Source organism: Dermacentor variabilis, chromosome 9, assembly GCF_050947875.1.
Source record: "Dermacentor variabilis isolate Ectoservices chromosome 9, ASM5094787v1, whole genome shotgun sequence".
In the NCBI taxonomy this organism is placed as follows: Eukaryota; Metazoa; Arthropoda; class Arachnida; order Ixodida; family Ixodidae; genus Dermacentor; species Dermacentor variabilis.
The window spans coordinates 18343011-18364740 of NC_134576.1; the positions used below are offsets into that span (position 1 = coordinate 18343011).

Consider the following 21730-nt stretch of genomic DNA (forward strand, 5'->3'; position numbering starts at 1 on the left):
ACACAATTAGCTATTTTTGTCCATGACCTGCACATGGCCCTTGATTCTAACCTTCAAACTGACTCAATCTTCCTAGATTTCGCGAAAGCCTTCGACAAGGTTCCTCACGAGCGCTTGCTACTAAAACTTTCTTGGTTAAACTTGCATCATAACATACTGCAGTGGATAAAAGAATTTCTGACAAACCGTACCCAATTTGTTCACGTTAATAATCAAACCTCTAGGTCTCTTGCAGTAACATCAGGCGTCCCGCAAGGGTCAGTCCTTGGTCCCCTTCTATTTTTAATATATATTAACGACCTACCAACAGAGATCTCCTGTAACGTTCGCATCTTTGCCGATGACTGTGTTATCTATCGCTCAATCACTAACCCCTCTCATCAACTAACTCTTCAAAGAGATTTAACTTGCGTCCAGGACTGGTGTAACCAATGGCTCATGGAACTAAACCCCGATAAATGCAAACTCATGTTATTTCATCGAAAACGTAATCCTCTCCTTTTCCCTTATACAATCTCGCACATCACGATAGCATTAACAGTCTTACAAATACCTAGGCGCAACGTTGTCTAACGATCTAACCTGGAACGCGCATGTCACTAGAGTGATATCATCTGCTAACAGAAGCCTTGGTTTCCTAAAACGTCATCTACGTCTAGCGCCACCAAACCTAAGATTGCTTGCATATAAGACACTCGTACGCTCTAAGCTGAAATATGCCTCTACCATCTGGAGCCCTAACCAAAATATCTAACAAACTGCCTAGAATCAGTACAGAATCGTGCCAAAAGATTCAAACATTCATGCTATTCATATAATGTCAGTATATCATCGTTAAAAGCAGAATCCGGCTGAACAACCCTGACTTATCGGCGTCGTATCGCTACTATGTACTTATTTCATAGGTTTTTTTACAGCTCACTTCATCATCAACCCTACGTCAGTCCTCCTGCACGCATTTCACTACGCATTGGTCATCCCTTTCAGGTCGCCCGTCCACGTGCGCACACTACCACTTTTGCCACATCATTCTTCCTACGTTCAGCCTCGGGCTGGAACGGCCTTCTATACGACATCGCCGCAATCACCTGCCCATTCACATTTTTGAACTGTATAATTAACATATTTACCAGCGAGCAAACTTGAACCTAAACAATTTTCCCTTGTGTATACAATTTATTTTATTAGCTACCCATCCCTTATGTATTACGCACAATCCTGGGGGCCTTTAAGGTAATAAAGTGAAGTGAAGTGAAGAGACTCCTCGAACATGCAATGCGAGCACCGCAGTGTCGAAGCACAAACGGATTGGGCGCGAAGGCGGTCTTGGAGGCTTCATTGGTCTCGATGGTGCGTCGCCTGTTGTGCCAAAGAGAAATCGCATATCGCTAGCGTTTTACAAAAGAGACGCCTGGAACATGCACTGCGAGCACCGCAGTGTCGAAGCACAAGTGGATGGGGCGCAAAGGTGGTCGTGGAGGCTTCGTTGGTCTCGACGGTGTGTCGCCTGTTGTGCCAAAGGGAAATCGCATATCGCTAGCGTTTTACAGAAGAGACTCCTCGAACACGCAGTGCGAACACGGCAGTGACGAAGCAGAAATGGAAGGCGCGTGATGGCGATCTAGGAGGCTTCATTGGTCTCGATGGTGCGTCGCCTGTTGTGCCAAAGGGAAATCACATATCGCTAGCGTTTTACAGAAGAGACTCCTCAATCATGCCCTGCGAGCACCGCATTGATGAAGTCCAAATGGATTGGGCGCGAAGGTGGTCTCGGATGCTTCATTGGTCTCGATGGTGCGTCGCCTGTTGTGCCGAAGGGAAATCGCTTAACGCAATTGTTTTACAGAAGCAAGTCTTCGATCATGTCCTGCGAGCATTGTCGAAGCCCAAACGGAAGGGGGCCAAAGCGGTCTCGTAGGCTTCATTGGTCTCGATGGTGCGTCGTCTGTTGTGCCAAAGGGAAATCGCATATCTCTAGCGTTTTACAGAAGAGACACCTCGCACATGCACTGCGAGCGCCGCATTGTCGGAGAACAAACGGATGGCGCGCGGAGACGGTCTTGTAGGCTTCATCGGTCTCGATAGTGCGTCGCCCGTTCTGCCAAAGGGAAATCGTATATCGCTAGCGTTTTACAGAAGAGACTCCTTGAACATGCACTGCGAGCAACGCATTATCGAAGCCCAAACGGCAGGGGCGTGAAGGCGGTCTCGGAGGCTTCATTGGTCTCGATGGTGCGTCGGCTGTTGTGCCAAACAGAAATCGCATATCGCTAGCGTTTTACAGAAGAGACTCCTCGAACATGCACTGCGAGCGCCGCCGTGTCGAAGCACAAACGGAAGGCGCGCGAAGGCGGTCTTTCAGGCTTCATCGGTCTCGATAGTGCGTCGCCTGTTGTGCGAAAGGGAAATCGCATATCTCCAGCGTTTTACAGAAGAGACGCCTCGAACATGCATAGCAAGCACCGCATTGTCGAAGCCAAAACGGAAGGTGCGCGAAAGCGGTCTTGGAGGCTTCATTGGTCGCGATGGTGTGTCGCCTGTTGTGCCAAAGGTAAATCGCAAATCGCTAGCGTTTTACAGAAGAGACGCCGCGAACATGCACTGCGAGCACCGCAGTGTCGAAGCACAAACGGATGGGGCGCAAAGGCGGTCTTGAAGGCTTCATTGGTATCGATGGTGTGTCGCCTGTTGTGCCAAACGGAAATCGCATATCGCTAGCGTTTTAGAGAAGAGACTCGTCGAACATGCACTACGAGCGCCGCCTTGTCAAAGCACAAACGGATGGGGCGCGAAGGCGGTCTTTTAGGCTTCATTGGTCTCCATGGTGCGTCGCCTGTTGTGCGAAAGGGAAATCGCATATCTCTAGCGTTTCACATAAGCGACGCCTCGAACATGCACAGCAAGCACCGCATTGTCGAAGCCGAAACGGAAGGTGCGTGAAGGCGGACTTGGAAGCTTCATTGGTCTCGATGGTGCGTCGCCTCTTGTGCCAAAGGGAAATCGCATATCGCTAGCGTATTACAGAAGAGACTCCTCGAACATGCACTGCGAGCGCCGCATTGTCGAAGCACAAACGGAAGGCGCGCGAAGGCGGTCTCGGAGGCTTCATTGGTCTCGACGGTGCGTCGCCTGTTGTGCCAGAGGGAAAGCGCATATGGCTGGAGATGGAAAGAAGAGACTTCTGGAACATGCACAGCGAGTACCGCAGTGACGAAGCAGAAATGGAAGGCGCGTGATGGCGGTCTAGGAGGCTTCATTGGTCTCGATGTTGCATCGCCTGTTGTGCCAAAGGGAAATCGCATGTCTCTAGCGTTTTACAGAAGAGACGCCTCGAACATGCACTCCGAACACGGCAGTGTCAAAGCACAAACGGAAGGCGCGCGAAGGCGGTCTCGGAGGCTTCAATGGTCTCGATGGTGCGTCGCCTGTTCTACCTAAGGGAAATCGTATATCGCTAGCGTTTTACAGAAGAGACTCCTCGAACGTGCACTGCGAGCACCGCATTGTCGAAGCCCAAACAGAAGGGGCGTGAAGGCGGTCTCGGAGGCTTCATTGGTCTCGATGGTGCGTCGCCTGTTGTGCCAAAGGGAAATCGCATGTCTCTAGCGTTTTACAGAAGAGACGCCTCGAACATGCACTCCGAACACGGCAGTGTCAAAGCACAAACGGAAGGCGCGCGAAGGCAGTCTCGGAGGCTTCATTGGTCTCGACGATGCGTCGCCTGTTGTGCCAGAGGGAAAGTGCATATGGCTGGAGATGGAAAGAAGAGACTCCTGGAACATGAACAGCGAGTACCGCAGTGACGAAGCAGAAATGGAAGGCGCGTGATGGCGGTCTAGGAGGCTTCATTGGTCTCGATGGTGCGTCGCCTGTTGTGCCAAAGGGAAATCACATATCGCTAGCGTTTTACAGAAGAGACTCCTCAAGCATGCCCTGCGAGCACCGCATTGATGAAGTCCAAATGGATGGGGCGCGAAGGTGGTCTCGTATGCTTCATTGATCTCGATGGTGCGTCGCCTGTTGTGCCGAAGGGAAATCGCTTAACGCAATTGTTTTACAGAAGAGAGTCTTCGATCATGCCCTGCGAGCATTGTCGAAGCCCAAACGGAAGGGGGCCAAAGCGGTCTGGTAGGCTTCATTGGTCTCGATGGTGCGTCGTCTCTTGTGCCAAAGGGAAATCGCATATCTCTAGCGTTTTACAGAAGAGACGCCTCGAACATTCACTGCGAGCGCCGCATTGTCAAAGCACAAACGGAAGGCGCGCGAAGGCGGTCTTTCAGGCTTCATCGGTCTCGATGGTGCGTCGCCTGTTTTACCAAAGGGAAAACGTATATCGCTAGCGTTTTACAGAAGAGACTCCTCGAACATGCACTGCGAGCAACGCATTGTTGAAGCCCAAACGGCAGGGGCGTGAAGCGGTCTCGGAGGCTTCATTGGTCTCGATGGTGCGTGGCCTGTTGTGCCAAAGGGAAATCGCATATCGCTAGCGTTTTACAGAAGAGACTCCTCGAACATTCCCCGCGAGCAACACATTGTCGAAGCCCAAAAAGAAGGGGTGCGAAGGCTGTTTCGGAGGCTTCATTGGTCTCGATCGTGCGTCGCCTGTTGTGCAAAAGGGAAATCGCATAACGCTATCGTTTTACAGAAGAGACTCCTCAATCATGCCCCGCGAGCATTGTCGAAGCCCAAACGGAAGGGGGCCAAACCGGTCTTGGAGGCTTCATTGGTCTCGATGGTGCGTCGCCTGTTGTGCTAAAGGGAAATCGCATATGGATAGCGTTTTACAGAAGAGACTCCTCGAAAATGCGCTACGAGCGCCGCCGTGTCGATGCACAAACGGAAGGCGCGCGAAGGCGGTCTTTGAGGCTTCATCGTTCTCGATGGTGCGTCGCCTGTTGTGGCAAAGGGAACTCGCATATCTCTAGCGTTTTACAGAAGAGACGCCTCGAACATGCACTGGGAACACGGCAGTGTCAAAGCACAAACGGAAGGCGCGCGAAGGCGGTATCCGAGGCTTCATTGGTCTCGACAGTGCGTCGCCTGTTGTGCCAGAGGGAAAGTGCATATGGCTGGAGATGGAAAGAAGAGACTCCTGGAACATGCACAGCGAGTACCGCAGTGACGAAGCAGAAATGGAAGGCGCGTGATGGCGGTATAGGAGGCTTCATTGGTCTCGATGGTGCGTCACCCGTTGTGTCAAAGGGAAATCGCATACCGCTAGCGTTTTACAGAAGCGACTGCTCGAACATGCCCTGCGAGCACCGAATTGTCGAAGCACAAACGCATGTGGCGCGAAGGCGGTCTTGGAGGGTTCATTGGTCTCGGTGGTACGTGGCCTGTTGTGGCGAAGGGAAATCGCATATCGCTAGCGTTTTACACAAGAGACTCTTCGAACATGCACTGCGATCGCCGCATTGTCGAAGCACAAAGGATGGGGCGCAAAGGCAGTCTTGATGGCTCCATAGGTGTCGATGGTGCGTCGCCTATTGTGCCAAAGGGAAATGGCATATCGCTAGCGTTTTACAGAAGAGACTCCTCGAACATGCAATACGAACACGGCAGTGTCGAAGCCCAAACGGAAGGCGCGCGAAGGCGGTCTCGGAGGCTTCATCGGTCTCAATGGTGCGTCGCCTGTTCTGCCAAAGGAAAATCGCATAACGCTATCGTTTTACAGAAGAGACTCCTCGAACATTCCCTGCGAGCAACACATTGTCGTAGCCCAAAAAGAATGGGTGAGAAGGCTGTTCCGGAGGCTTCATTGGTCTCAATGGTGCGTCTTCTGTTGTGCCAAAGGGAAATCGCATATCGCTAGCGTTTTACAGAAGAGACACCTCGAACATGCACTGCGAGGGCCGCATTGTCGGAGAACAAACGGATGGCGAGCGAAGACGGTCTTGTAGGCTTCATCGGTCTCGATAGTGCGTCGCCTGTTCTGCCAAAGGGAAATCGTATATCGCTAGCGTTTTACAGAAGAGACTCCTTGAACATGCACTGCGAGCAACGCATTGTCGAAGCCCAAACGGCAGGGGCGTGAAGGCGGTCTCGGAGGCTTCATTGGCCTCGATGGTGCGTCGCCTGTTGTGCCAAACGGAAATCGCATATCGCTAGCGTTTTACAGAAGAGACTCCTCGAACATGCACTGCGAGCGCCGCCGTGTCGAAGCACAAACGGAAGGCGCGCGAAGGCGGTCTTTCAGGCTTCATCGGTCTCGATAGTGCGTCGCCTGTTGTGCGAAAGGGAAATCGCATATTTCCAGCGTTTTACAGAAGAGACGCCTCGAACATGCATAGCAAGCACCGCATTGTCGAAGCCAAAACGGAAGGTGCGCGAAAGCGGTCTTGGAGGCTTCATTGGTCGCGATGGTGTGTCGCCTGTTGTGCCAAAGGTAAATCGCAAATCGCTAGCGTTTTACAGAAGAGACTCCTCGAACATGCACTGCGAGCGCCGCCGTGTCGAAGCACAACGGAAGGCGCGCGAAGGCGGTCTTTCAGGCTTCTTCGGTCTCGATAGTGCGTCGCCTGTTGTGCGAAAGGGAAATCGCATATCTCCATCGTTTTACAGAAGAGACGCCTCGAACATGCATAGCAAGCACCGCATTGTCGAAGCCAAAACGGAAGGTGCGCGAAAGCGGTCTTGGAGGCTTCATTGGTCGCGATGGTGTGTCGCCTGTTGTGCCAAAGGTAAATCGCAAATCGCTAGCGTTTTACAGAAGAGACGCCGCGAACATGCACTGCGAGCGCCGCATTGTCGGAGAACAAACGGATGGGGCCCGAAGACGGTCTTGGAGGCTTCATTGGTCGCGATGATGCCTCGCCTGTTTTGCCACAGGGAAACCGCCTATCGCTAGCGTTTTACAGAAGAGACTACTCGAAGATGCACTGCGAGCACCGCATTGTCGAAGCACAAACGGAGGGCGCGCGAAGGCGGTCTTTGAGGCTTTATCGGTCTCGATGGTGCGTCGGCTGTTCTGCCAAAGGGAAATCGTATATCGCTACCGTTTTACAGAAGAGACTCCTCGAACACGCCGTGCCAACACCGCATTCTCGAAGCCCAAAATGAGGGGCGGGAAGGCGGTCTCTGAGGCTTCATTGTTCTCGATGGTGCGTCGCCTGTTGTGCCAAAGGGAAATCGCATATCTCAAGCGTTTTACAGAAGAGACACCTCGAACATTCACAGCAAGCACCGCATTGTCGAAGCCGAAACGGAAGGTGCGCGAAAGCGCTCTTGGTGGGTTCATTGGTCTCGATGGTGCGTCGCCTGTTGTGGCAAAGGGAAATCGCATATGGCTAGCGTTTTACACAAGAGACTCCTCGAACATGCACAGCGAACACGGCAGTGTAGAAGCACAAACGGAAAGCGCGCGAAGGCGGTCTCGGAGGCTTTACTGGTCTCGATGGTGCGTCTTGTTGTGCCAAACGGAAATCGCATATCGCGAGCGTTTTACAGAAGAGACTCCTCGAACATGCACTGCGAGCGCCGCATTGTCGAAGCACAAACGGATGGGTCGCGAAGGCGGTCTTGAAGGCTTGGCTGGCCTCGCTCGTGGGTCGCCTGTTGTGCCAAAGGGAAATCGCATATCGCTAGGGTTTTACAGAAAAGACTCCTCGAACATGTTCCGCGAGCGCTGCAGTGTCGAAGCACGACGGATGGGGCTCGAAGGCGGTTTTGGAGGCTTCATTGGTCACGATGGTGCATCGCCTGTTGTGCCAAAGGGAAATCGCATAACGCGAGCGTTTTACAGCAGAGACTCCTCGAACATGCCCTGCGAGCATCGCATTGTCCAAGCCCAAAAAGTAGTGGTGCGAAGGCTTTCTCGGAGGCTTCATTGGTCTCGATCGTGCGTCCCCTGGTTTGCCAAAGGGAAATCGCATATCTTTAGCGTTTTACAGAAGAGGCGCCTCGAACATGCACAGGAAGCACCGAATTGTCGAAGCCCGAACGGAAGGGGCGCGAAAGCGGTCTTGGAGGCTTCATTGGTCTCGACGGTGCGTCGGCTGTTGTGCCAAAGGGAAAGCGCATATGGCTAGAGATGGAAAGAGGAGACTCCTTGAACATGCACAACGAGTACCGCAGTGATGAAGCAGAAATGGAAGTGGCGTGAAGGGGGTCTCGGAGGCTTCATTGGTCTTGATGGTGCGTAGCCTGTTGTGCCAAAGGGAAATCGCATATCGCTAGGGTTTTACGGAAGAGACTCCTCGAACATGCCCTGCGAGCACCGCATTGTCGAAGCCCAAAAAGAAGGGGCGTGAAGGTGGTCACGGAGGCTTCATTTTTCTCGATGGTGCGTCGTCTGTTGTGCCAAAGGGAAATCGCATATCGCGAGCGTTTTACAGAAGAGACTCCTCGAGCATGCCCTGCGAGCACCGCATTGTCGAAGCCCAAACGGAAGGGGCACGAAGGCGGTCTCTGAGGCTTCATTGGTCTCGATAGTGCGTCGCCTGTTGTGCCAAACGGAAATCGCATATCGCTAGCGTTTTACAGAAGAGTCTCCTCGAACATGCACTGCGAGCGCCGCCGTGTCGAAGCACAAACGGAAGGCGCGCGACGGCGGTCTTTCAGGATTCATCGGTCTCGATAGTGCGTCGCCTGTTGTGCGAAAGGGAAATCGCATATCTCCAGCGTTTTACAGAAGAGACGCCTCGAACATGCATAGCAAGCACCGCATTGTCGAAGCCGAAACGGAAGGTGCGCGAAAGCGGTCTTGGAGGCTTCATTGGTCGCGATGGTGTGTCGCCTGTTGTGCCAAAGGTAAATCGCAAATCGCTAGCGTTTTACAGAAGAGACGCCGCGAACATGCACTGCGAGCACCGCAGTGTCGAAGCACAAACGGATGGGGCGCAAAGGTGGTCTTGAAGGCTTCATTGGTATCGATGGTGTGTCGCCTGTTGTGCCAAACGGAAATCGCATATCGCTAGCGTTTTAGAGAAGAGACTCCTCGAACATGTACTACGAGCGCCGCCTTGTCAAAGCACAAACAGATGGGGCGCGAAGGCGGTCTTTTAGGCTTCATTGGTCTCCATGGTGCGTCGCCTGTTGTGGGAAAGGGAAATCGCATATCTCTAGCGTTTCACATAAGCGACGCCTCGAACATGCACAGCAAGCACCGCATTGTCGAAGCCGAAACGGAAGGTGCGTGAAGGCGGACTTGGAAGCTTCATTGGTCTCGATGGTGCGTCGCCTCTTGTGCCAAACGGAAATCGCATATCGCTAGCGTATTACAGAAGAGACTCCTCGAACATGCAGTACGAGCGCCGCATTGTCGGAGAACAAACGGATGGGGCCCGAAGACGGTCTTGGAGGCTTCATTGGTCGCGATGATGCCTCGCCTGTTTTGCCACAGGGAAACCGCGTATCGCTAGCGTTTTACAGAAGAGACTACTCGAAGATGCACTGCGAGCACCGCATTGTCGAAGCACAAAAGGAGGGCGCGCGAAGGTGGTCTTTGAGGCTTTATCGGTCTCGATGGTGCGTCGCCTGTTCTGCCAAAGGGAAATCGTATATCGCTACCGTTTTACAGAAGAGACTCCTCGAACACGCCGTGCCAGCACCGCATTCTCGAAGCCCAAAATGAGGGGCGGGAAGGCGGTCTCTGAGGCTTCATTGTTCTCGATGGTGCGTCGCCTGTTGTGCCAAAGGGAAATCGCATATCTCAAGCGTTTTACAGAAGAGACGCCTCGAACATTCACAGCAAGCACCGTATTGTCGAAGCCGAAACGGAAGGTGCGCGAAAGCGGTCTTGGTGGGTTCATTGGTCTCGATGGTGCGTCGCCTGTTGTGGCAAAGGGAAATCGCATATGGCTAGCGTTTTACACAAGAGACTCCTCGAACATGCACTGCGAACACGGCTGTGTCGAAGCACAAACGGAAAGCGCGCGAAGGCGGTCTCGGAGGCTTTACTGGTCTCGATGGTGCGTCTTGTTGTGCTAAAGGGAAGTCGCATATCGCTAGTGTTTTACAGAAAAGACTCCTCGAACATGTTCCGCGAGCGCTGCAGTGTCGAAGCACGACGGATGGGGCTCGAAGGCGGTTTTGGAGGCTTCATTGGTCACGATGGTGCATCGCCTGTTGTGCCAAAGGGAAATCGCATAACGCGAGCGTTTTACAGCAGAGACTCCTCGAACATGCCCTGCGGGCATCGCATTGTCGAAGCCCAAAAAGTAGTGGTGCGAACGCTTTCTCGGAGGCTTCATTGGTCTCGATCGTGCGTCCCCTGGTTTGCCAAAGGGAAATCGCATATCTTTAGCGTTTTACAGAAGAGGCGCCTCGAACATGCACAGGAAGCACCGAATTGTCGAAGCCCAAACGGAAGGGGCGCGAAAGCGGTCTTGGAGGCTTCATTGGTCTCGACGGTCCGTCGGCTGTTGTGCCAAAGGGAAAGCGCATATGGCTAGAAATGGAAAGAAGAGACTCCTTGAACATGCACAACGAGTACCGCAGTGATGAAGCAGAAATGGAAGTGGCGTGAAGGGGGTCTCGGAGGCTTCATTGTTCTTGATGGTGCGTAGCCTGTTGTGCCAAAGGGAAATCGCATATCGCTAGGGTTTTACGGAAGAGACTCCTCGAACATGCCCTGCGAGCACCGCATTGTCGAAGCCCAAAAAGAAGGGGCGGGAAGGTGGTCACGGAGGCTTCATTTTTCTCAATGGTGCGTCGTCTGTTGGTGCCAAAGGGAAATCGCATATCGCTAGCGTTTTACAGAAGAGACTCCTCGAGCATGCCCTGCGAGCACCGCATTGTCGAAGCCCAAACGGAAGGGGCACGAAGGCTGTCTCGGAGGCTTCATTGGTCTCGATGGTGTGTCGCCTGTTGTGCCAAAGGGAAATCGCATGTCGCTAGCGTTTTACAGTAGAGACTCCTCTTACACGCCGTGCGATCACCGCATTGTCGAAGCCCAAACGGAAGGGGCCCTGAAGGCGGTATCGGAGGCTTCATTGCTCTCGGTGGTGCGTGGCCTGTTGTGCCAAAGGTAAATCGCATATCGCTAGCGTTTTACAGAAGAGACTCCTCGAACATGCTCTGCGAGCACCGCATTGTCAAAGCCCAAACGGAAGGAGCGCGAAGGCGGTCTCGGAGGCTTCATTCGGCTCGAGGGTGCGTCGCCTGTTGTGCCAAAGAGAAATCGCGTATGGCTAAAGATGGAAAGACGAGACTCCTTGAACATGCGCAGCGAGCACCGCAGTGACGAAGCGTTATTGGAAGGGGCGTGAAGGCTGTCTCGGAGGCTTCATTTGTCTCGACGGTGCGTTGCCTGGAGTGCCATATGGAAAGGGCACATTGCTAGAAATGGAAAGAACAGACGAAGCGAGCATTGGGAGTGAGCATCGCGGTGTCGAAGCATAAATGGACAGGTTGTGGGCGCGGTTTCGGACGCTATATTTATATTTTGATATCGACGGTGCGCCGCGTGGTATCCTAATTGGACACCGCCTAATGCTACAAGTCGAAAGAAGAGGCGTTCTAAGCATGCATAGCGAGCATCACGGCGTTGAAATCCAAACGGAATGGTGCGAGCGGGGCGATTTTCTTGTCCACCCTCAGGCGCCTTCCTTCTCCGGCACTCGCTTCCCTTTTGACGACAGAGACGATCTCGCCGATTCGACAGACGGGGGGCATCTACGCTTACACGTGCAAGAAAGTTGCTTATGTAGTACTTTAATATTCTACTATACAGTTACGGGCATCACGCGCACTCAAAGGAAAATAAGAATGCATTTGATGAACATGTACATGTGTTTCAAACTGCCGAGCCTTCTGGCAGGTCGCGCAATTATTCGTGACTACCTCGCTTTTCTCGCTGCATGAAGAATCTCTTTCATGCGAAAGCTCTGCCCGAAAATATAAACATGTTCCGCACTTGTTTCTGTGGCGGTAAATCTTCCTGTTGAATTTGTGACAATGTGAGATGTCACTTAGAATGCGAATAACTTTATCAAAGCTGAGTGTTTCTGAGTGCATGCCAGCCGTTGTGGCTCAGAAAATAATGCTGCTTTTGCTAAGCATGAACGCAAGTCTTCCGTTTATGCTACAGCAGTTGCATATCTTTAGTTGAAGGCATTGTACTTTCTCTCAGTTAAATAAGCCTACATTCATGCACTGAAACGCCGAAGCGAATACATTTCTAGCAATATTATGATAACAGCACGAAGCTTACCATTACTTTTTTTTTAATAGATGGTTAGATGGAACATGAATGTATCTACCGAGTTCTGTCGTGGTTCTAATAAACTGCTGGCGCTGTCTTTCATGGCGAAAGTTTTGGGCTAGTTTTACGGTGATTTCAAAACAGAGCATTCGTTCGAATTTTTAAATGGATAATAAACAGCTACGCGTTACTGTTTTGAACTATTCTGCTCTGCATATTCTTGATAATCATTGCAGCAACTGGATGTTGTGGAGGTTAAGTTAAAACATTTCATCTGACTGTTTGCTTTAATTAAAATCGTTTGACTGTCGTTGACATGCAGGGGCTGAAGAATGAAACAAGTTTTGGTTGTACTGTAGACGAGCTCTAGCTTTATTACCGACATGTTTTTGTTCACCTAGATGTTTCCTTTAGCTCCTACGTCAACAAACGCTCTCAGTGGCTGAGAACCTCACAGTGGGTTTCTTGCTTATTCAATAAAAGCAAGCAAAGGTAAATTCCTAAATGTTTACCTGCGATAAAGAAGTGCGCAGAGATGTAGTGATCAGTGAAAAAAATTCACCGACGATTACCATACTCGCTAATGCAAAATGTGAGCGCAGCTCTACATGTGTTTTCATTTCGCTATATATTGGCTGGCGCAGATGGTCTGTCTCGTGCGGCATGTAGCAGAACGCCATGTGGCCCCACAGCAAACGCCACAGACAGACCTCCGCTCATGCATCGCTTTGTTTCCATATATGGTAGCTCGCAGCATGCCTTATCGATGGCGCCATTGTGGAACAGACAAAGCACGCGCTGCTCTGGCGCCATCTCGCAGCGATCGTCCCTGCAGACCACGGCTTGCGCTCCACTACGCTTTTCTTCTCCTGCTTTCGCCATACCCTCCTCCTCCACTTTTCTCGTCGTGCTGGCCTCGCTCTCGCCGTCTTTCCTCGCCCGCTGCGCTCCGCCTTCGCTCTTTCATCCTTCGCTGTGCTAGTTTGCTTGGTTGCGAAGAATGCCGACGCTCAGTACAGGAAAATTGTCGGTGTGACGCAAGAAAGTCCCCGTCTCACCTCCTGCTTTCGTTTCTGCTTTCCACGGCTACAGCTTTCAATAGGTTTAGTTGCAGCTAACGTCAACAGCCATTTACAGTTTTACTCATTTTAGTCATATAAAAGTGAGCTTCGACGTGCATCTGCACTAGAAAGACATACTGCCAGTGCGCTTCTAAACTTTAGACTTTCAACCTACCTTGCATCAATCTGAGTGAATTTTCTGCACTTTAACAATATACATTGCTTTTTCCTTATTTAACCTCACATTGTAATCATGCCTTCTCTCGCCATCACCTGAGAACTTTCGCCCTCCCTTACTTCACCTTCACCAAGCTTCCCTAAGGCGAACCTCACCTCACCGTCATTTCACCATGCGAGGGGGAGGAGAGATTAGGCTGAAGACCCTCGTAAGGGCGCGCTCTTGTGAGGGTGCCCATGTCTGGGTTTTCTAGCTGCCATGTACAGATGATACCTTACTTATAATGTATTGAGTTTCTCTCTCTAAAATCCCGGCCTGCGGTGTAACATAAAGTTCCAGCTGCACTGCTGAAGCAGGCAACTATTAATATTTTCCCCGGCGTTACTAAATAGTATCAGGCAGATGGTGACGCCTTGAAAGACTGAACTAGAGTTGACAACGCAACTAGTGTTTTGCTAGTTCGTAATGCTAGATCTTTGGCAATAGTAACAACTTCTGCCAGTGCTCTCACGTGTTGTGGAAAAAAAGTTACCGATTGTGTTTGTGATACAAAAAGGATGAGCGAAGAAAGATGTCTAATTGCTAAGACGGAAAATAGCCAATTATAGGCACAAAGTACCGAAATAGGCATTCCTAGTCAATATAAGGTCAGTGGTAATGCGCTTCTCAGCCCGTGATTTGTGTTTGTACAGTGAAGGTTCTGACGCTTATGCGCGGGAACAACTGGCCATTTGGCTTCAATCTGACCTCTATTGAATACAATAAAAAGTACTCATGCACACCCCATGCACCATGGTAATCGATGTAAGCGAAATTTTGGGTACTGTTTGGGTTCACTGGTGATTTTCGGCGATGACGCTGATGGCTTACGGCAGTCATCGTGTAATGTTAAGGGTTACCTTGCGTGCCCCACCCGTGTTTGTCTACGTGTTGCAGAAAACATGCATCCAGACGAGTTTGGTTGAGGCGTTGTTGCGCGTTATTTTTCGTAGCCTGCGAGTAAGTTAGCAGAGCCATTCTCTCACAAGTACTGCTTGCGGTCGTCTGGACGCCGCAGTTCTTTAGAGCGGCTTTGCGTCAGCATGTTTTGTCGTTTGTCCGCATGTAAAAAGCCAGCATGTCATTTATTTTTCATAAACAGCAGAAAGCTAGAAATTACCCGACAAATTTTATTAATAAAACTAATAATTCTATAATAATAATTTTCTAATATTAGCAGCGTTTGTTTTATCGGAGAGACCCCAAACGAAGAGTGCTTTCTGACGACGCATTTCCAATATTCGACGTTCATCCGATGTATGCAAGCTGCCACGAGTGAAGAGTGACTTTTCTATACACGTTTCGCCCGACTGATGGTTTCAAGCATTCTCTTCTCTTTCCACTATACTTTATCCCCTCTGGGCTGTTGTAGGTGAGTAGAAAAGTAAGCGCTGCAGCTTGTGCCATGGTCTTACGGTGAACTAACACGGACTTGTAGCCTCCCAGATGCCATTGCGGCGACGCCCACGACGTTCTAGCTGGATAGGGTTCACAGATGCCTGTTCCACGTCCCTAACATTAGGCAATATGCTGCTGTGCTGACTTCCACGCCACGTCTCGGAGAGGGAGAGGGCGACAACATGTAAATGTTGTCACCCCCCTCACCGAAAGGGCGTGGAAAACAGGACAGCAGCAGCAGTAGAAAAGTCGAATGAAGCGGCAAGAAAAGAAAGATGCGCTTGAAAAATGTATGAGAAATGCCAGCATGAGCAACTCGCGCACTCGTCAATTCTTTGGGCGTGGTCGTCGCTGGCGGCCTGGGTGGGGATCCACCCCCTTGCTTGTAGTGCACTTCTTCGGTGACAATGGCGTGGTCTTCAGCACTATCGCCGGACACTGAAACCAAAGCAGAGGATTAGATCGATGGCGCTAGGACTCACCACTCAGTAGAATCTCGTTGAGACAGAAACTAAAAGCAGCAGATAAAAACTTTCTATGTAACACGCCTCTTGTGCACGAGAAATATGTTTAAGGGTGGAGCACTGCATGACGTACACCCTCTTGACACTGTTGTCAGAAACGTTTAGCACCAAGAAATGAATATAACGGCCATATTGGCTATAGCTGACCGCCTAAACGTTCGGATTAACGCGAGTCCGAAATAACGGATTCGCAGAAAGCGACATTATGCCCACAGTATTGCACACAGGTATGCTTGCAATGCGACCTGGCGTGTCTGTATTTGTTGCTACATCTATCTTGCTCCTACACAGAGACATGAGTGCGCTCAATTCACGGACCCAATCTCTATCCCCTGCCTACTTGAACAGAAGTCAGAGATGCTCCGATAGCCGAATCCTAGCGGCCTTCTTCGCAACGGCCATTTCCGGGTACTTCGCATTCGCTTCGTTTCCGCCCTCCTCGGCGCAGATATCTAAGGTGGAGTTGGCGGCAGTTGAAGCTTCTCGATGATATTAAGCTACTAAAATTTGCAACAGCCACAGGAATCTTCCGAGACCGAGTCGCTATTTAAAAAAAAAAGCACGGGGCATACAACACATACCCACGTGAAACCGTAACGAGGCTTCGACAAATTAACCACGATGATTGGCTTGTCCAGTGGTTTGAGCGCAGTGGGCGGCTGCTGGATTCACTAGACTTCAGTGCTCCCGGTTTCAAGGAGGCTTTGGCAACTGGTCAAAACAAATCATCGTGCCTTCTGCTCGATTCAGGTGCACTGTAAGGTATGCCGAATTATCAAGCCTGTCCGAATGATGGGTCCGCGACTGCAGATGCTATGCTATTAAAAAGTATGAATTCTTGCTTGCTTAAGATCATCCCATACTTTTTTAACGATGACTTAATGAGGTCGCCACATCAGAAGTGGTTCTGTATGCATTTTGCTCTGTCATAGGACCAGGGGCGGCATTCTCGAGCGATCACATTCGGGAGAATTCACTTGACTCGGTGGCGTTTGTTTTTTGGCACAGTCCCAGGAAGGCTGTCACCACACACGCCAACGCTCCGGTGCCTAGACATGTGAAATCTTGCGAAAGAGATAAGGGAATTGATCGTAGGATAGCGCCCTGTAAGCAACACAGGGAACGAGCAAGTGTATCAGGAATCCATGACTTCACAGCCAGAAAAAAAGGTAGTTTATGCAAGAACTATTTATTTCCTATGTTAGGTGTTAGTTTTGCTTGGAGCAAATATTTTCCCGTATGTTCGATTAGTTTTCATGATTTTTTTAGCGCACTGTTTTTCTACTGCTAGGGCAGTGGAACAGACCTGGCATGAACGCCCAATAAAGGCCCAGGAGGAGAAGCAGTAGCAGCACAGGGAGGCAGAAGAACAGCAGGCGTCGGTTGTCCTCGTCCTTCCTGGAAGATAGCGTAGATCAGCTACGTGTTTTCTGAAAACGAGGTCTAGCACCACGGGGGCGTGAGGCCAGCACCAACATGATTGTGCCACTCACGAATATACTTCTGCTAACGCAGGTTATCTGCTGCACCGACGCACAGCCACCTCCATCGCAATGGCAACGCAGACGCAGAGAGTCATGCATCGATGGCTACGGCATTCAGGGTAGAGCACGCAAGCTACGGCGGCAGCGACTTCGATGTGTGCCCGGCTACCGTGTTTGAACAGTGCCGACTATTGGCCAACGTAGCTTGGGCGGATGAAGGCTGTGTCCACGGTGTGCAAAAGGCGGACTGTATCAGTGCAGCATAGGGGCGTGAGGCCGGCGCCAACATGATTGGGCCACTCACGCATTTTCTTCTGCTAACGCAGGTTCGTGATTATTCGAATGAGAGCTTCACCTTTCACGTATTCGTGGTGCCGGTGACGCCCCGTGGTTCAAGTGTGGATTCAAAGTACCGTACTGCGCGTTGGCATGCCAAACGTCGTTTCTTTTTACTGCGAAGATATGCATTCTATTTATTGATTTTATTCCTGCGCGGTAACGTAGAGCTAAATCCTGGCCCAACTACTGCTGAAACACTGAATCTAATTTTGGATGACCAAAGGGAAATAAAGGCCAAATTACAGGCCATCAAAACATCGCAGAATCAAGGCCAAATAGCTATAGAAAAGCTTAAGTCACGATTAGATTCTGTGGAAAGTGCAATAACAAGTTCGCAAACCTAAGAGGAGCTGTTACTGAATGTAGGTAGGAAACTGAAGATACTCGCAGCACGGGGACGGCCTTATCCAGTAAATATAGACGACTTGGAATACCGCAGCAGGCGATGTAACCTGATATCTTATGGTGTCCCTGGCAGTGAAAGTCGTGAACTGCCCGCTGTCTCCGAGAAAGAAGTACAAGGAATTGTATCACGTTTAGGACTAACGCCAGTGCAGATTGAAAGGGCACACAGACTTGGCCGGTCCCAGGCCAATAAACCTCGGCCGCTCATTGCAATGTTTTCAATGTTTAAAGATAAACAGCCCCCCACCCACTTATGGCCAACACCAAGAAACTAAAAGGATCCAATATTAGTATATCAGAAGATTTTTTAGAGGCAGTGCGCAGAAAAAGAAAGTTTCTTTGGGAATTCGGCAAAAGGAATGCCCTTTATGGTGCTCGCGCAAACCTAAAATATGATAAGCTGTCTATAAACGGGCAAGCATATGTATATGATGAAGGTAGTGGCGAGGTTGTGCAAACGACATGACGCATGCGCAGCTTTGTAGCAGATGTAACTTCCTTCTTGTCAACTGCCGTAGTATCAAGAACAAAGTAGATGACTTCCACAACCTTCTATGCATGACCAAACCAACTGTAGTGCTTGGAACAGAATCATGGCTAGATAAAGAAATAACAAGCAATGAAGGCTTTGCAAACGGCTAAACATGCTTTAGGAACGATAGAAACCGTCATGGTGGTGGGGTCTTTATAGTTGTTCACACATTGCTTTCTTGTTCCGCTCTCGATATCGGCAGCGGAAATTGCGAGGATATATGGTGTAAGATTCGGTTACCAAACGGGAAAACACTATCAGTATGTTAATTTTATAGGGCTCCTTCAAGCCCTCTTGCTGTCTTGTCTGATTTTTCAAAGATGATAGGGACAGTCAATACGGATTACCTTGTCATTGGCGGGGACTTTAACATCCCAGAGCTTTCTTGGAATAAGCACCCTTCTAATACTAGGGATACATCTGCAGTGGCAAAGGAATTGTTGAGATACTAAGCAGTTTTTTCCTTAACCCAGATGGTAACACAAGGTACGAGACAAAATAACGTCTTAGACTTAATTTTAACCAATCAGCCAATTTGGGTTAGGAAACTTTTGGTGGTGCCAGGTATTAGCGACCATAGAGCTGTGGTTTGTGAAATGAAGTTGACGTACGAAAAGACGCAAAGCTCGGGAGCCAGAAGGATCTATAATTACTGCCAAGCCAACATAAATTAAACAGGACTTGCATTACAGGTATTCCTTCCGGAATTCGAAATACTTTCTGAAACAATCGGCGTTCATAAGTTATGGGTCCTTTTTAAAGCAAAAATGCTTGAGATACAAGAAAACTATGTGCAGCCGTGGGTGCAGACCAAACGGCGTGCTAAATCTAAGCCATGGTTTAATGGTGAGCTGCGACGCTTTACTAGTGAAAGGAATAGGATACAAAGGAAATATAAAAGAAACTTCATTTCGGAAACTTGCGATCAACTTGTGACCATAACCAAAATGCTGCAAACAAAAATCCGCCAGGAAAAAAATATTTCTTTGACGCTTTGCCTTCTCGATTTCAAACAACAAAAAAAGCTATTCTGGAATCTTGTCAAATGTAATAGAAAAGACAAAGTTTGTATTCCATCACTTCAGCATAATGGAGAGGAAATAGAAAATAGCTTAGAAAAAGCAAATTGCTTCAACAAGTTTTTTGCTTCCATTTTCTCACCCAATGCCTCGAGCTTAATTCCGCATCCGTCTGCAAATGAGGTCATTGAAAACATTGATGATATAATTATTGATGAAAGTGGAATACAGTCTCTTCTTGAACGTATAGATTCCAGCAAAGCAGGGGGGTCTGATGGATTGACAGGCGCTTTTCTCAAATTGTGTGCGTCGTTCATCCCTCCCTCTCTTAAGATACTGTACTCGAAGTCATTGAACGCCGGGGTCCTAACACAGGAATGGAAGATGGCGTGCGCTGTGCCAGTGTATAAATCGAAGCCTCGCGAACTAGTCAGCAATTAGAGACCAATATCTCTAACAAGTATTGTCTGCAAAGTATTAGAGCACGTCTTGTGCAGTAACATAATGGCACACATTACCAATCATAACCTCCTGAATCAGAAACAGCATGGTTTCAGGCAAGGCCTTTCCTGCACAACTCAATTAGCAGAATTCGTTAATGAAGTTTGTGGTGCACTGGATGCTCCTTCTTGTGTTGACTCGGTGTTTGTAGATTTTAGAAAAGCTTTCCACCTGGTAAATCACACATTGCTTGTATGTAAACTACGTTGGTTTAATATCTATGAACAAGTAATCACATGGATTCAGGAATAGCTTTCTTTGCGAGTTCAGCAAGTAGTGGTAAATGGCGCAGAATCTGGTGCGGCCCGCGTAACGTCTGGCGTCACCCAGGGCTCGGTACTGGGCCGATTACCTTTCTTAATATCTATAAATGACCTTCCCAACACTATTGTTTCTTCCGTAAGATTGTTTGCTGAAGATCTGATATTATATAGGGAAATTACAAGCATTGCCGATACTGTTATTTTGCAAAATGATTTAGATAAACTACAAAACTGGTGCAGAGAGTCACAAATGTAAATAAACACACAGAAAACTGTCCACATGCGCTTTACTAAAAAGTGTGTGCCAGAAGCCGTATATTATCTATCCGGTTCCACATTGCAGATTGTTTCCGAGTACAAGTATTTGGGTGTATTCCTCACGCCGTCCATATGTTGGCACAGGCACGTTGATTTCATTACAGCAGAGGCATGCAAATTGTTAGGATTTCTACGGCGCAATACAAAAACTCTTTCCCCAGCATGCTCGTGATCTTCTGTACAAAAGCTATGGTAGACCCATTTTAGAATATGGACGTACCGTATGGGACCCTCCTACGTGTACCGACCGAGATAAACTTGAGAGAGTTCAGAATATAGCAGCACGGTACGTAATCGGCAACTACTACAGAAACCTTAGTATTACTAGTGCAAAAAAAACATTGAAATGGGACACCCTAGAAAAGGGAAGGCAGGCATTACGCTTGAAACTTTTTGACAATATATTTTATGGCCAAATTAGAATATACCGTAATAAGTATATTCTTCAGCCACATTATATATCCAGACGAACAGTTCACGAGCTCAAGGTTAGGGAATACATTTGTGAGCTAAGTTTTTCAAAAGCGCTTTTTTCCCCAAAACCATTTTAGAATGGAATCGACTGCCGGCTGCCGTAGTTGGTATACTTAATAATGAACATTTTGCAAATGCTCTTGAAATTTTCTTCTTTATTTCACAGTATATAGTAATTGCAGTTTGCTACCATTACATAGTGCTTTATTATTTAATTGTGTGATGCCGTTGCCTACCTTTTTTATATGGTGCCGTTTCAGTGCCATTGATATCCTGATGTACCATTTCTGTCCCTTTGCGGTGTTTTTTTTTTGTTGTGCTGTACATTGATATCCTGACGTTCCATTTCTGTCCCCTTGCGGGTTTTTTAATGCTGTTTACTGGATGCCATAGGCTGCTTACATTGATGTTTGTAACCCCCCACTGTAATTCCTAAATGGCGCTGTGGGTGTAAGAGTAAATAAATAAATAATAAATAAATAAAAAATTTACCACTACTTGATGACGTGTGCGGCATCCCAATTATTTCATTACTCTGGAGGTCGTTGAAGCGTTACAGAGAGAGTGAATATATAAATAAAGAAAGAAACAGTCATACAACACGTGATTACCGGGGCGGTGAGCGGAAGTTGCTGTTTTAGTTTTAGTGAATCAGTGATGCAGATGAAGGAGGTGGGCAGGTGGTTGCCATCCGACGTGGTTCAGAAGACCGCGTAAGACGGGAGGGTGCTATTGGACTGGTCAGTTCGACATTGCGAAATATGGACTTGGCACTCGTTATTCAGCGCAGATATCAGAGCGCCCTTCGTGTAATTTCCTGAAAATTGGTCGGATAAGTTGTAAAGAAAGCTCTTCGATTTTCGCCTGTTGTCTCCGCAGGAAATTCCAGGTTGAGCATGCCGACTTCAGTCGGAAGCCCCTAAAGGCCTGGTACCGGTTGCCTAATGGCAACTACTACACGTCAATGTTGCTAAGTATATTAAACAATGGGCCTACATTAATCCTTCCTATGTCTTCCCAGCGTGTGGAAAAAGCGATCTAGAACGACCGCTT

The 21730-nt window shown here is 49.0% G+C and overlaps 1 protein-coding gene across 1 annotated transcript in view; it reads left to right on the plus strand.

Annotated features, from left to right (window-relative positions):
* The window catches only part of LOC142557932 (uncharacterized), a 152134-nt gene extending 131008 nt beyond the window's left edge, over positions 1-21126 (plus strand). The window contains exon 4 of the mRNA XM_075670124.1: positions 16858-21126. Coding sequence (XP_075526239.1) covers positions 16858-17004 — 147 coding nt within the window. The 3' untranslated portion in view covers positions 17005-21126. The remainder of the gene's footprint in view (positions 1-16857) is intronic.
* Positions 21127-21730: the final 604 nt, after the last annotated feature.